This window comes from Peromyscus maniculatus, chromosome 3, assembly GCF_049852395.1.
Source record: "Peromyscus maniculatus bairdii isolate BWxNUB_F1_BW_parent chromosome 3, HU_Pman_BW_mat_3.1, whole genome shotgun sequence".
Classification (NCBI taxonomy): Eukaryota; Metazoa; Chordata; class Mammalia; order Rodentia; family Cricetidae; genus Peromyscus; species Peromyscus maniculatus.
Window position 1 is genome coordinate 6173916 of NC_134854.1, and position 16857 is coordinate 6190772.

The window sequence follows — 16857 nt, forward strand, 5'->3', positions numbered from 1 at the left end:
GCTGCTGAGATGCTAGGGTTTTTTCATCATTAACCTAGTACTGAATGAATGGTGAGGATTTTGAAGACCACCAGACAGTGGAGGTCAACAATGCTTGCTTTCGCAGCGCCGAATGCCTACCTTCTGTGCTCTTCGTTTGTCTGCTCGTTGGTTTTGGTGGTAGATCCGACTGAAGTTGGACACAATCACAGGCACAGGTAGTGCAATGACCAGCACTCCACTCAGTGAGCAGATGGAACCAAAAATCTTCCCTGCTATGGTTTTTGGTACCATGTCTCCATACCTGGGTCAGAGGAAAAACAACTGTCATGAGCCAGGGGCTACACTTCTGCCTGTTGCAAAAAATTAGCTTTAGATCAAATAGTTCTTGGGAAGTATTTCTATTTCTACTTCACGACTACAATATGCAAGGTGTCAAATTAATAAGTGAAAAATTATGACTATAGACTTACAAGAATTATCTTTCAACCTTGTAGAAAATGATGATAACATTTAGAAACCTCTCAGACTAGAAAGTATTTAAAGCCTGATGATGTCATGATAGCTCTTCCATTTGCCTTTTATATAATGTGGTATAGTTTTTTTTACATTTATTAATAGTCAATATTTCTATGCTGGAATTTATAGTCTAGATGACACACTTTTCCACTTAATTTTCTCAGTGCTGGATGGGTGATGAAATTTAAGCAGAAAAAGTAGGACATCACATCATATAGCTTTCATCTGTTCCAATCAGTTTAAAAACAAACTCTGCAAGATTCCCATTAACCTTCACTTGTGATATCTGGTGGCCATTTCTCGTGATAGCCTTCCCCAGTCTTGTGCTTGTGTGTGACAGTTGACTGTTCTCCGGAACACTTCGTTCTTTGCTTCAGGATTAGTTGCCCTCTTACCTCACTGGGTGCCACTTTCTCCTCTTTCCTGGCTTCTTTCCCTTTATCTAATTTCTAGAGCTTTGTATAATTTATATCCCAGTTTTGAATCCTCTTACCTTCTTAATATAGACTGTTTTCTTGTATGATTTCAATTAATGCCATAGTTTAAGGCTGGTTTTCAGTAGAAGACGCCCTACTTTGCACTGACAGCCTTGATGGATGGCTCTTCCAAATGAGAGACTACTGCTTTCAATGGTTTGGTCTGATTATTTCTAAACCTGGATGCCTGAAAGCCAATGATACCTTAAACCAGACAAAACAGAACTCTTCTGTTCCTAGCTTCCTCTGCCAATTCTCAAATCAGTTTTCACAGTTTGCCATCTATAGTTAACAAAACTTTCCCACCTTGGCCCTGCCAGATTCTTAAACCAATACCTCCTGAGCTTCTCTGCCCCTATTATAGTCACACTTTATCTCTCAGTTACTTTTTCATCTCTAAAACATTAAAAAAAAAAACCATATAGGTCTCTTAACTTCTACTTGACCAATAACCAATCAGCAAAGCAACTTATCTACACTTTTCACATTTGCCACACTACAATTCATGAACTAGTTATGCTTTTAAAATGGAAATTGGCCAGTTGATACTTTATTTCAGCTTTCCAATGGTGTTGAAATTAAACAAATTGAAACTCACCCACTTTGTCTCCAGATTATGAAAACACAATGACTACTTAGTTCCTGGCTATTTCATACCAGCCTCTGCCACATTCCCAGTCCTGTGGACACACTGGCCATTTGGCCTCTTACTATGTAGGTAGTCCCAGGTCACTCATTAGGTGGCACTTAAATGTCTTCATTCCAAAAGCTATTTCCCATTCGCCTTGTCCACAGAATCTCTATTCCCTTCTTTAATCCTGTTCCACAACAACTTGCCATTTGGTTGCTTTCATAGTCCTTATCCACACATGATACAATATTTATTTTTTATTCTTGTTTGCGGTACTGGGGATTGAATTTAGGCCATTGTACATGCTAGTCAAGGGGTATATCACTGAGCTGTGTCTCCAGTCTGATATTTTCTCTTTACTATTCATTCTTCATAAAATAAAGTTGACAGAGTGGGAGCTGTTTGACTTTATGTCTTCCTAGCATGAGCAGGCTCTTGCCGTATATCAGCTAAATGCATACATTTTTTTCTTCTTTAATAATAGAGGCTGTCTATGGGTTGGTTTCTGGGAAAGAATCCCTCATTTTCATGTATTTATTAGGAAATAATCACCCTTATTGACATGGTTCTTGTGAGAGAACATTTTTATGTTAACCTGTAGTTGGGAGTTGCAGAGGAATTGGCCAAGGATAGGCCAGTGACAGTGACAGATGGGATGCTGACCAGCACTGCATTTCAGGACCCTACTGCGGCATTGTCCCACGTTTTGAGTCTCCAGTTACTTATATTTAGTGTTTGTGGATGGTCAGCTGTCAAGCTAATTCACCATGATTCAAATTCTGCTACAGAATGTCTCTACTGCGCTAATTATCACCCAGCTTCTGTGACTGCATGTGGGGTTAGATAATAGGTTGTGGGGGTCATAAAAATGTATGACTACAAGTGGTTGCATAACTGGATGTGGAGCTCAGTAGAAGATTTCTGAACACTGCAGTAGATCAAAAATTGAATCAAAATCAAACTGGTAACAAATTAGAAATGTTTCTATCAGCATTTGCTCATGTCGCATCAAACAACTTCACTGTAACTTTGGCTCTGCATACACACGAGGAGCACTTTGCCCAGCACATACAGACACACATGCCACAATCAGAACATTGAAATTCTGGTTACTAAGGACTTCAGTTTCAGCGACTGTTTGAAGTTTCATGCAAAGTCCTTGAACTCATGCATCTCCTCTATTTATCCAGTGTCCCAAAAGGTACAATGTGATTAGTCAGAAAAAGAACTTCGGTGAATCTGCGTATATTTATTTTCTAGTTACCTATTGTGCATGTGTGTCTGTATATACATATGCATGTATCAATCATCCATTTGTCTGTCTATTAATCTTCCTATTTTCTGAGTTATATAGGGTTTAAAATATTGCTTGTTCTTAGGAAAAACACATTGTAAATCAAATTTTATTAATATTCATTCAATTTTATCATTTGACCATCCTACAAAAATTGTATGGGATAGAGATCTTAAAAAATGAAATATTTTTATGTAGTTTTGAACTCTACAAGTAGATTCCTTGTTTTGTTCATATGGTTTCTATCTGATCTGTAGACTATATGTGTATGTTCACATAAAAAATGGAAAACATTATAGTGGGCTAAGCTCCCTAGAAAAGTAATGGCTTCCCATTTACAAATCTATTTTCCATGAATACTAAGAGGGAAGACAGAAATTGTGTTTCAAAATCCATCATGCATATAGAAGGAATCTCCAGTCAAAAGGAAGAAAGTGTTGATGTTAAAATTATCATCACAATGCTCAATCTCTTGCTCTTTTTTTTTTTTATGATGAAAAGGCACAAGTTGCCAGGTCTGTGGATCAGGATGTCTGGAGCCCATGCAGGTGTAGTGAAACCCAGGAGAATCATGTCTGCTGATGGATTCAGTCATGAAAAGTGTTGTGTTGTGGGAATGCTGGGGTCACCATTCTGTGTATATCAACTACTAAAATAGTTACCCTAAAAACAACTTCACCTGGGTACCAATCAATTCTTAGAGGTATGCTTGAAAGATTAATTCTCTCTCTCTCTCTCTCTCTCTCTCTCTCTCTCTCTCTCTCTCTCTCTCTCTCTCTCTCCCTCGTGTGTGTGTGTGTGTGTGTGTGTGTGTGTGTGTGTGAGTGTGTGTGATTGTGTTTGAGGTTTTTGTGTATTTTTATTTTTTTTGGCTTGAGTGCTAATCCAAGAGGTATAAGAAATAATTTCTTCTGATCTGGAAACTGATTACTGATTAACTAATATTTCTATCCCTTAGGGTCTCAGTGGCTCTGTTATTCATGGATTTTCTGCCATCAGCTTGCAATCTAGAAGGATCACAGTTTGATGGATAGTTTTTTTAGTAGCAGCAATGTTTGCAAATAGCAAATGACTTTTTAAAGTGTTACCATATAACACCTGCTTGTGGTACAGAACTTGTTTGCCAGAGGGGCCCTGGTATTAATTTCACAGTGCTAAGATTGCTCTTTGACATTTTGAAATCAACGTTTGCCTAAAAGCTGCAATGATTTTGTTCTTGCCTATTTTGCCTGAAGAGTCAATCATTCTCTCTTTCATAGCTTGAGAACTTCACATACATTATTTCAAGTATTATGTGGTATCTTTTGTTTCAGCCAAACTATGAGCTATTATTCTTTAAAAAGTATATTTAAAAAATTTTTAAAGAAAACTAACATATTCAGATTCTATTAAACAAAAGCTGGAACTCAAAGATTATCTTTCATAAGAGGTCTTGACTGGAATTAAACAAACAGACTTTCAGGAATTCATGAGGAGTTCAGAAGGGTTGTAGGGACCGACAACAGTGAATTGTCTAGAAGAGATTTTTGCCCTTTCACATTATTCTCCCTTCCCTAGACGTTTTTGTTTGTTTTTCTGGAGAGAGAATCCTCATTCATGCTGGCCAATCACTCTATGACTGAGTCCTTTGGAGTTGAAAAACAAAACAAAGCAAAAACAATTAAACTAGATTCTCTTCCATAACTAGAAGTCTTTTGATTAAATTATTATTATGGATCAATAACATTTAAAACATTATTGTAACAGTTAAGGGGATCTCAATGTTATATGTTGTTGATACAGTGTCTGAATTCAATTGAATAAAAGAAAGACTGTCAAATTACCTGCAAGATTTTACAACCGCATAAATACTAACTGCCCACTAGGGGGCATAAAAACCTAAACGAAAGTTTGGAAACCAACCAGGTCTTTTCTGGTCTTCACAAGCTGAGATCCGGAAAAAGTATTTCCAGTAAATTGCCTGCACAGATCCCTTATCTTTGCCTACATAAGCTCAACATTTAGAATGTATTTTAGGCATCTTATTACTCTGGAAATAGTTGAACAGTACAAAAATCTTACCAATTTCATAGATTACCCAATTTCAAGGAGCTGCCAACAGGATGCAAAACAGTACTGACAATATTTTGGTTCTTCTAAAAAGTAAGTCATCTTCTACAGTGTGTGCTATCACTAAAGCATAATTTTAAACAAGAAGCTCTTTACGAGGACCCTTAGAGTGAAGATGAGGGGCATTTAAGGACAGGGTGTGTATAGAAAGGGGGAATGAGGAAAGAGCTTAGGTGTCTTCAGCCCATGGACTGAACAGTTCTCACCAAGAACATGCAGTTCCCATTCAGGTTTACTGATGGGGTTTCACTGGCCTGTGGCTTTTTAACCAACAAATTCTCATCCCTTATTTTTCTACTTGCTTTCCACATTTCATAGCATGAAAGGAAGTCTTCAAATTTCATAATCAGAACAGATGATTGCAACATTGTGTCCTAATAAAGTATTTATTGCCTAAACGAATGGCATCAGTAAAAGACTTTATAGTCCTGTGTGAAGAATGCTTTCTTATTTTCAAAGCAGCTTCTCATTCTTTTTTTTTTTAAGTTAAGACAGCATATGTATAATTGATTATTGTGGGGTACACACTGAAGGCAAACAAAATTACAATCAAACTCCAATAGAGATAGTTTTCCCAGCTGCAGGACAACACAGGATATTTCTCTCTGCTTTGACCCCTTGTCTTTCTTGTCAGGAGTCTGCTTTCCGCTGTATTTAAGTCTGATCATGTCATTCTTGGGCAGAAAAGCCTCAGCTTCTGTAACTTGAACAAAAGAGTCATGATCCCCACAGTGTGTCACCACTGGACCACAGGTTCTCTCTCCACCACTTACCCGCGTGTTCCAATATTGTTACAGAAATAGCTACCTTTTTGTTACCCGGACATGACATGCTCTGCCGTCATTCTAACACCAGGTGCGTCTAACCTTTTGACACTATCTGTGCACAACATTATCATCTGCACTGTTCATGGTCAAGAACTGTGAAATACAGTTACAAAAAGCCCCTCAGTGTTTTGAATAACTTTATAATTTTATGTTGCTCAGCACTCATAGCTGTCCTGAGGCAAATGGAGACTCTGGGCTACAAACTGGACCTGCTCACATGAATACAACTCTGTAATGATGTTCTTTTTAGAACAAGCTTATTTGCATCCCCCACTGCATGAATCTTTTGGAAAAACTGCAATTTATATTTGATAAAGCACAAATATCAGTTCTCACTTGAAGCGCATCTTGACCATTTATCTGGGGTCCGGTAAAACTACCCATTCTCTCCTTTTTATACTTTTCAACTAATAAAACACAACTAGGTTTTCTTTTTACAGGCCTGTCCTCTCTTGCTAAACCATGAGGCCCAAAAAGTCAAGGATCATGCCATCATTATAAACCCAACTTTAGTACAGACTTTGTCTATTGCTGAGCAAATAGTTGGAGCTCAATAAATGTTTATTGCTTAAATAAATCGGTCAAGGTGATTTCTGATGGCAAATAAGAAATATGGGAGAGACTGAGGAGAGATACTTGTCTCCTGTTCTCTTTCACAAGCCCAGGAACAGATCAGCTCATTAATTTTTCGGTTCCTTTCTGGCACTGTATGAAATGCCCACATAACCTGGTTCAATACCTCACCAATGCACCTTGCTTTTTATACCTACAGGACATGCTTGCAACCTAGTCGACTTTAAACAAGCCAAAGGTATAGAGACTCAACATTTTCCCACCTCCTGCAAGCCTTTATTATCACATGCTTAAGACAGGTGACTTAGGACAGCATTTTGAAATGCCTTGAAATTGTTTGATAGATTTTGTGACCTCAGATGCTTAGCAGTTGGCATGAAAAATGACTCCTTGTTATCTTAATCTCACACATCAACCTGGGAAATGTCTGGCATCCCCTATTTTCCATGCCCTGCTAGTCTTAGACTGGAAGCACTAGCAGTCTTCTGGAAAGACCACTGTTTGGTACTTATTTTGCCAAGCTGGGTCTACTTGGGGAGTGCATCAGAGGAAACATTTGTCTTTCACCAAAATAAAGTTAACCCAGCAAGCAGGTCAAGAGTCCCACAATATGACCACTTGGCTTTGGGCTGATTGCAACAGCTTTCTGAAAAGGCATATTTGGGGTCTTCGATTCCAGGAAGTTTCTATGTAGTTGTATGAGGCTGCTCTTGTAGAATGGTTTCCTTCAGTTTCCTGCCGCTGTTATTTCAGTCTCTCTTCCTCTTTTGGATAAAGTACCACCTCTGTGCAGGGGCCCATTCTCTCCTCCTCCCTGAGTGCTCTTTCTGCAACAACAAATCCTGGTGGCTTCTTATAGTGTTGCTCAGCTGGCTAGCTGTCTCCATCACTTGCAGACACCATGGAGACGGCTCATTGAGAATAGTCCATCCAAAGGCCCCTTGGCACCTTCGCCATGGACGGAGGAGGAACTAGCCCCTAGGTTTAGGCCTTTATCACATGCATTTCAGTTGCCAGTCAGCTAACTTAAAAACCAGTAACAGAGCTATTTGTCGTGAATGATTTTTATTTGATCTCACTTGAATTTGAATAGTCTAAAACCTAATAGCTGCTACAGGGCCCATGACACCTTCAATTTGCGACTAAGTATTTACCTATTTTATTTTCAACTATGCTTTTCAAATTACTTATGGATTATCCAGTAATGACCTAACACATCTCTAATTTCTAATTATTCCCAGACAGTCCTGGTAATTTTGCAAATTGTCTGTTTTGCAGGTCTTACAGAAAAGAATGCACAAAATTGTAGCTGCCTGAGAGACAGTGGGGCAGAGAATGAACCCTTTTTGGATTCTGCAGTCTCTGAGATGATAGTCCAGTTCCAAGCCCTGTGCCTTCTGACAGCTCTGGCAATAGAATCCTGTTCTATCATTTCTCTATCCCCCCTCCTCTGGCCTGAGTTCCTCCTGGTCAGAAGTCAGGGTTGGGGCTGACCACTGCAGATCTCATTCTTAGGAGCCATGGATCCAAGTGGAAGACCCACCTTGGTCCCTAATTTGTACATCTTTTGGCCTAGTTACTAACTAGAAACCTCCTGCTAAAAAACGTATTTAGTTTGTGTGTATGTGGAAGTCCAAGGACAATTTGTGGTAGCTGATTCTCTCCTCTAGTCATGTGAGACCTGGGGTTATTGAACTCAGGTTGTAAAACTTAGGACAACTATTTTTACTCACTGAGTCCTCTTGCTGGCACTTCAAAAAAATTTTAAAGATGAATTATGTGCAGCTTTATGTACATAGTTATTGTTGTGTAAATAATAAAGAAAGGGAGCCCAGAGGAACCGTGCTTTTGTTTGTGTTGTATTGTGTGTGTGTATGTGCATGTGTGTGAGTGCACACTGTGCATCTGTAAGCTGGAAACTGGCATCAGTATCTTCCTCAATCATTCAGTACCTTATATTTTGAGGTATTTTCTATTTGAATCCAAAGCCCACCGACTCTGTTAGTCTAGGTAGGTAGCCTCTGCCTCTCTCTGTGTGTCTTATGCAGATATCTATATAGATTCTGGGAATTCAAACTCAGGTCTTTGTGCTTGCCTGGAGAGTGTCTTACCAATGAACCATTTCCCCAGACACAAACTATGATGTAGGTTCCCAAAGACAAGTGAGATTTACGCTAAAATTCTATTCTTCAATCTAGCCTGGGGATTCTCTATATCCTTAAAGAAACTTTACTTTTGATGAGATACTAAAGGCTCATGTTTACATGAGAGGACATAGGAGAGCCTTTTTTGATCAATGTGAGGCAAAGTTGTCTCCTAAGATTAAATAAAGATACTATATACGTTCAAGCTTTAGATTGCTTTGTCTTTTCTGAAGAGATTAAAGAATTGATTGGGCATTCTATTAACTATGAAAGATATACATGAGGAGGGTATTAAATAACTTCAAGTCTCTACTTGTGTATTTCTGTTTGTGTCATAATTATTTATAAAAATGCCCTAATAGTTGTCTTCACATTGTATCTGGTTTAAAAATCACTAGCAAAAAACTCTAAACTAAAATCAAACAGCAAAGTACCCAACCTTAAATATAAACCAACTTAAAAAAAACTCTATAGCATAACATTTGCCTCCAGATTCATTTACAGAAGAAAAAAAAGAGCTCTATTGCATGAAAATAAAACTGGGAATTAATCTTTTTTAAAAACTCCAAACAAAATCCTGTATTACAAGCACAATCAATATACAAATTCTTATACCCCTTTCCATGTTCCTATCTACATGTAGTTTTCCAGACATGAAATTTCTATAAGCATAACACCTTTAAAAAAATAGCTTGTGTTCAGATTCTAAGCAAAACATCACTTCCTGTCTTTGCAAGAGAATGGGTTTTATGGTGCAATTTTCATCACATGGCTGTAATATTACCGAGCAATGAGCAGATTGGTGGCATACCAGCAATTATCAGTACAAGAAGTCACCATGAGTAGGGGTCCGGGGAGAGTGAGGAGAGGTTTGGGGCTAATGGCTCTTTAGCTGAAGCTGACTGCATGTTAAGGGGAAGCACTTGAGCTACAGGGGCGGGCCGCTTAGTGCCACCTCACAAGATGCAAAGCAGGAGCAGAAAAACACTGCCCCTCTTCCACAGCCTCCTGCAGCCCCCACTGAGTACCTTTCCCAGGTAGAACAGCAGAAGGCCCAGCCTGGGGGACAGCAGCCTTCCACTATCTGCACAATAGGGGGCCAGGAAGCCAGAGCTCAGGGTGTTTTCTCCAAGTCCTGTGCTGTCCCTATCACCACAGCTTACACCTCTGGTCCATTTGGGTTACAAGGTATTTGGGCCCAGACTCAAAGGTATTGGATTTTTTTGGGGGGGTGTCATACATCATCTTATTATATAATGGATTTTTATATTTCTTTAATTTTTTAAAAACTTTTGAGAATGTACAAATAGTTCTTAGCTTGTAGTCCATACAAACAAAACTGAGAGGCTAGATTAGCCTGAGTAGCTTGCTCATTTCTACTATAGACATTAAGTCAATATTACATTTATTTTATTTAAAAATATCATGAATTCGTTGAGAATTTCACAGAATGCATTTTGATCATATTCATGTGCATCCCTAACTCCATCTCATAACTCCTTCACGTTCTGCCCCAATTCCCTACTCACCCCCAACCTCACATCCCTTTAAATTCAGTCAATCCATAAACTCCAGTTGGCACTCTTTATGTTGAGGTGCGAAGCCATCCCCTGCCAGAAGCGGCACCGCAAAGAAAACTGACTCACTATGCCCACGAAGCCATCGGTTCTTCTTTGTTCCTTATTTAGGCGGGGGTTGAACCCCTTCCACAGCCTGTGTTAGGATACTGACAGGCTTGATCTTACTTAGGCAACCACAGCTGCTGTGAGTCACAAGTGCAGAGGTAGTTGTTTTGTTGATTCTCCCAGCCCGTCCTTTAAACGGAGGAATACTCGTCAGAATTTGAAGTCCAGCAGTGAGACTGACAGAACTTCACTGAGTAGCAGCAATGCATGTCGCCGTCGTGTCTTCCTGTGTTTTTGATCAACTACGAGCCATCCAGCTTTCCCACCTTAAAACTCAAGAAGGTTTTTCCAGGGCTGGCTGGAGTGTCTCACTTTTGGGTAGGGGAGGAGAGGGCATGCCAGTTCACCCTGAGTGGAGAACAAGATAAGGAATCAAGATATCTGTTTGGTAGAATGCAGAGGGGGAGAAAAAAACACCCAGATGGGAAGCAATAGTATAAAGATGTAAATTGGATTCGATGATTGTAAAAATGTTCTACTTGTGTGAAACGGGCACAATGTGTATTGAAAGCCGGTCTCGGGGGCTTCCAAGCTTCGTGATGACTCAGTGCTGGCAAGGGGCTCTTAATTAGAACAAATTGTTTCAGAACAGAAGCACCGAGAATGCCATCAGTAATAAATTAAAGTCATATTTTAAAAGCAGGTGAATACATGTGCACCAGGTTGCCTTTAAAAATGCATACAGTTTCACAATTGGCTCATTTGGCCATGCATCTTTTGGTTGCAGAAGTTCTTCATTTTTGTTCTTCTTATGTTTGTTGTTAGTTTTTATTACAGTAATGAAAGTCTATAGCCAAACATACCAGAGACTGGCTGTTACTTATAAGTTTACATAAAAAACTCATGTTTAAAGGAGACTATAAGATTGTCAATGAGGGTTCTGGCAATAAAGTAGAAATATATGATGTGATGTTTGCATTCAATTAAGAACAAGAAAGAACATACTGATGTCATTATGAGTGTCATTAGTGTGGCTAGCAAAGATACTCTCATAATCTGTTTGACAACTGGATGCTCCTTCCACCAATGAGGGCTTATGATAATGTCTATTTGCAGTTATAGGGTAAAGCCTGTGGGGTTGTCAATACTCTGAACCCGAGAACAGTGCTATGAGATCAATGGTGGTTGAATTTCATTATGAGAAGAGGATGCTGAAGTTTGAAACAACAGTGCAGCCCTTGAGACAATTGCAAGTGGCCTTATAAGTAGAAATAAAATTGGATGAAAACAATCACACAAACTAATGAACTGCCATGCACAAGAAGAAAACTATATTAACTGATAAAAACTAAAACCAAACAAGGCTCTTAAATATGTTGCCCCCTTTGCCTTTTTAAAAAATTGTTTCTCTAATAATTTATCTGGTTCTAATAATGAACTGAGTATTTCGATGCTGATAGTAGATTGAACACTTGGCTCTTCAGCTTTTCCCTAAAGCTTCCCATTCCAAAACAGAAGTTAGAACAAGAAACAAATAATTGAACGACCATTACTGCAGGTCTCTGAATATTGGTATCAGTCTTTCTTAACGTCTACCTTCAGGATGCCCGAGGCTATTGCTTGCCAGCCTTGCTTTGTCTGCGTCCACTTCTACAGAAGACAATTATCCCATTTACACCTCTGACATTTACCCTTAAGGCAGATGCTCCATGGTTGGCTTGTTTTTTTTTTTTCAGGCTTTACTACACTATTCCCCCCCCCCCCCCCCACACACACACCACAAACATCCTCAATTGTTTCTCTCTTATTTTTTTTTTAAAGACATGTCCTAGTTTGCTTTCTATTTTTGGGATAAACACTTATTGAAAGTAACTGGAGGAAGAAAAGGGCTTATTTTGTCTTGTACTTCCGAGTCCCAGTCCATCAATAAGGGAAGTCAGGGTAAGAACGCAGGCAGGGACCTGGAGGCAGGAACACAGCCAATGAGGGAAAGCTGCTTACTAGCTAGCTCTCCATAGCTTGCTCAGCCATGAGTTTGACTCTCCACAGTGGGCTGCAGCCTCCCTTATCAATCACCTACCACGAAAACACCCCCAAAGACTTAACTACAGGCCAATTGGAAGGAGGGATTTCTCAGTTGAGTCTCTGTCTTCCCAGAGGGATGCCAGTTTGTGTCAAGTAGACAAAAAACAACTAAGCAGTGCAGGCTGTAAACAGCAGTCACCAGGCCTGCGCTGTTCCCAGCATACTCAGAACTCCAAAGAAGGCAGGAGGGCACACTGGTTAGGCTTCCCAAGACACTTTATTTCACAAGCATTCAACTTTATTGTTTTAGTACTAACTCCTCTCTGAGTCATATATGATCCTGTATGAATGTTATGGAGACTTTAAATTACATTTCAAATTAATTTTATAACTGAAAAACCAGTATCCTTTAAATTTTTCTAACCATTTAAATATGTAAAAAAATTACATCTACCCATGGTTTATACTGTTGCTGTACTTATTTTTTTATGAATAGGAGATGGGTAGAATTTGACCCATGGGCCATGGTCTGCCAAATCCTGACTTAGAAGGCTCATTCTTCATGCAGTCAAGCCACAATGGAAAGGCTAATTGCTGTTTCTTCGAGGAGGAGTTGACATTATTCATTAAAACCTCACCTCAACCCTAACAAACATTATTTTTCAAACCCTTTCTGCTTCTTGACTTCTGGCAATGCACTCCTGGGGCAAGAGGAAAGATTATTTGGTGCGCTGGTCTCTTCCCTCTTTCTTCTGCTGTCCCTGGATACCCCTGTCTTCAGGCTACAGGAGACAGCAGTCACATGCTCACTAGCTTGTCTGCAGTTTGCCATTTAGCATTGGTGCAGGAGGTGGGCAGCAGTGGTACTGTGCTCCTAACTCCTTCTTAAGCGAGGGAAGGCAGAGATTCAGAACAGGTTCCTTGCTCTTAGCGACCCCTACTAGACAAACACGAACCAGGAGGAATGGTTGAGGAAAGGCAGTGATTGCAACAACATCAATTTCCGTGGGAGTCCCTAGGAGTCCATCGTTATTGGGAAATGCCTCTACACGGTGGCAAGATTTGAACTGAAGTTAGAAAAATAAAGATGAGGATGTCAAGCAATAAACAGAGGGCTGTGTTGCGGAGAGACTTCCTGGTAACTTCTAGCTCCTAGCAACAGCAGGGTCTTATGAGTAAGTAGACTATGTGATGATTCTGGGATGTCTTCCATTCAGTGACATGTCTCAAACACCTTCTTACATTACTAAAAGTCTGCCGTTAGAGACTCATTCTGCCGGGGAACACTTGTCTTTTATAAAATACAATTGTTCCCCAGAGTGGCAGCACATGAAGCCTTTGAACTCACTTGTGTATATCTGGGGGATGAAGGCAGTTTGGAATGTGATATTGGAGAGAACAGTTGTATACAAAGGCAGGAAAGGGGTCTAGAGATGAAGGCGGGGACCTGAAACCCAGATTTATGCTTCTCAAAAGTTTCAGCTGGGACTGGCTGTGCCCAGAGAAAGCTTTTTTGTCCCACTCTCGTGGGCTGACTTTTAAAAAGGCATTTGTTTGTCTAGCAAGAGTGAAGGGAGCCAGCCATTGTGCCTTGGAGACCCTGTATTGATCCTCGCTGAAGAACTGCTAAATAGAACTCGACTACAACACAATACAGGATTAATTTCCTTCCACATCAGCCTATGATGGGCATGTCAATATGCGTTTATGAAGCTTCTCTCTGTGTAGGGATTGGGGACCTCATGAACAAATTAATGTGATGAAGTCAAAAGGAAAATGGTCATTTTTAGTTTTGCTTTTCTTAGATTCTGTAAAATGGAGTTCAATAAAAGCATTTTTATCTAACTCCCTAACATTGTTCATAGCTACTTATATTATTATGGCAAATAACTAGTTACTTTATGTTTTAAAACTTTATGTTTTAAAGGCAATAATGTTTTTATTATTTAAGAAAAACTGTTTGTTTTTCTTCCTCTTTGTAAATCTTTGTTATGAAAATGTTCCACAGATTTTAGAAGGTTTGAAATGAGTGTGAAGTATAATAACAAACACTTGCTAGCCTAGAAATGAGATCATCCCAGGCAAAATTGTGCTTAATCTTGCTTCTAAGGGATGGAAAATTCATGACAGTTTTCTTAGTTCATCATTTACCTTATTGATCTGAAACAAATTTCACATAAAAATTAAAGGGATTTTGTTTTCTTTTTCTCTTTTCTTTTTGTTTTTTCAAAACAGGGTTTCTCTGTGTAGCTTTGGAGCCTATCTTGGAACTCAATTTGTAGACCAGGCTGGCCTTGAACTCACAGAGATGTGCCTACCTCTGTCTCCCGAATCTGTGATTAAAGGCATGTGCCACCACCACCTGTGTGATTATTTTCCTAATTTGATTGATTAGGGGTGGATACAAATCTTAATTCCTTCCTTTCTAATTAATGATATGGGTTGAAGAAGTGTTTGGATGTTGTTCAGGAGAATGGCAGGGTAGAAGACACACAGAACACTATATGCTGGCTTTAATTGTGAAGTAGGAGAATTAATCTGCAACTCATCAGATGAGATGCATTAGTGGCAGGATTCAGACCTGTTATGGTGCATGTTCAGTTTAAGAGCTATGATTCTTCCCATGATATGTGTGACATACTGTTTTAGGGTTCCTTTAATTTTCTACTTAAAAACAAATCCACAACCCAAACAAGGAAAAGTAAGCTTGTTGGCTGTAGTTTTCAGGTCCTCAAATAGGCCTTTGGGGATAAATGTTCTTGTCTTTGTGTAGAGCTTCCACATTACTTGAGGTAAAGTCTCTGAGAGAAAGAACATCCCCTTCCTCTGGAGTAAGAGATTCAGATTAGAGTCCTGTCAATCAAGGATCATTATCTGGAAGCAAAAACAGTGTGTGTATAGTTTTATTATTTCCTAAGTTAGATATTAGAAGACTAAGATGCTTTAGATTTACAGGACCACACTCACATAATTTTTCTTACCTGACCATGCAACTAACTAAAAAAATCACCTTACTATACCTAAAAAACACATATTGGCTGTATTAGAGATGTTCTTATTCCAAATACTACACCAAATCACTGCCATGTGCAAGCAGAGTGAGAGTCCTCTGAAGTTTCTGCCTTTACTAGCTAGGAATCCAACTTAATCTCTCATTATTACCCCACATTCTGTCTTTCTCTCTTATTTAAAAAATGTCACTTTTTAAAATTTAGGTGTATGTATGCACACGTATGTGCCATGGTGTGTTGAGGTCAGAGAACAACTTCGAGCTGTCTGTTGCCTCCTTTCCCCATGTGGGTCCTGGAGTTTAACCCCAAGTGATCAAGACTGGGGACAAGTGCCCTTATTTCTTCGATCAGTAATGCTTGTGCTCTCATGTGAATGCCAAGGAGAGTTAGAAACAAGAGAGAGGCTTATCTCCTTGGCACCACCATTAGATTACGTATTACTGGTTTCCATCGTTGATTTGGATGCCTTAATATGTCTTTAGTTGTCTCAAGGTTGCTTGGCATTTCCAACAAATTTGTGAGCTTTCATTTAATTCATTGGAAAAGTCCCTTTTCCAATTAAAACGGGCATGTGATATAACCTGAAAACAGGAGGGGAAGAGTGTCTCAACCCTGAAAGCCAGTGGTGGCTGCTGCTGGCAGACGTCTCCTTTCCTTCTTCGGCTTCATTATGCCCTTGCTCTTCCAAGGAGAGATGCAGTGTACCGAATGTGAGGAAACAGGAGAACAGACATAGAGGGATGGTGCCTGGGCGTTGCTAAATTCGTAGGGTCCCATTATACATAACGCTGGGAACAAGAGTGCACAGAACACAGTCTCTGAGGTATTTTTAAGCCTGTGTTGTTTGAATTGTAGTTGGTCCCACTGTAGGTATTAAGTGCAATGTGTTCTATAATCAATTTTTTTTCACTCACATAATCAGATAAAAACAGTAATTTGCTTTCTTTGTCAAAACTTTCTTATCATCTAAAGGAGGCTTTATCTAATCAACTTTAGCTGGTAAATTAAAATTCTCTATGATAAGTGCCCTTTCCAAGAGAAGCATGCAGGAAAAAAAAAAGCACTATTTAGGAAGAAAATAAGTTGTATTTATTTAGGGAGACTGAAGGACCCAGAATTATTTAGCAAGTGTTTCATTTTCTTGTATTAGTTGTGTGTTCATTATCATCAGAAATGGACTAATAACTAAATATTACGGAAGATAGACCCAATGAATAAGAGCAAATCCTTCTTTTACTCATTACTTCTTAACTACATTGTTTCAAAGAGAAAAAAAAATGCTGTTCAGAAAGCTACTAGTATCACTGAGTTTGTTTATATTGCTATGTCTGAACTATTTTTTTAATATTCCTGAAATAACTAAACCAAACCACGACAAGAGCATTCTGACACCACAATCCCCACCTTCTGAGGCCCTCACTTTCACATGACAGACTGGGCATGCCACACAGTTAGGAGAATACAGCAAAACTTAAAAAACCGGGCTGCCACTGCCTACTGGCCACGTCACTTTGTCTCAAGAAAACTCGGTGCAACTGAATTTCAGAATAACAGAAAAAAAAAAAAAAGAAACCAACATGGTATTTAGTATGGACTGTACATGGCTGCATGTGGCCCTGTTCATTTCTATCTCTCATGGTTCAT

The 16857-nt window shown here is 39.3% G+C and overlaps 1 protein-coding gene across 1 annotated transcript in view; it reads right to left on the reverse strand.

The window, feature by feature from the left end:
* Kcnd2 (potassium voltage-gated channel subfamily D member 2) overlaps positions 1-16857 on the reverse strand; it is a 498401-nt gene that overhangs the window by 16367 nt on the left and 465177 nt on the right. Inside the window, exon 2 of the mRNA XM_006994492.4 lies at positions 121-283. Within this exon, the coding sequence (XP_006994554.1) occupies positions 121-283 (163 nt within the window). The remainder of the gene's footprint in view (positions 1-120; positions 284-16857) is intronic.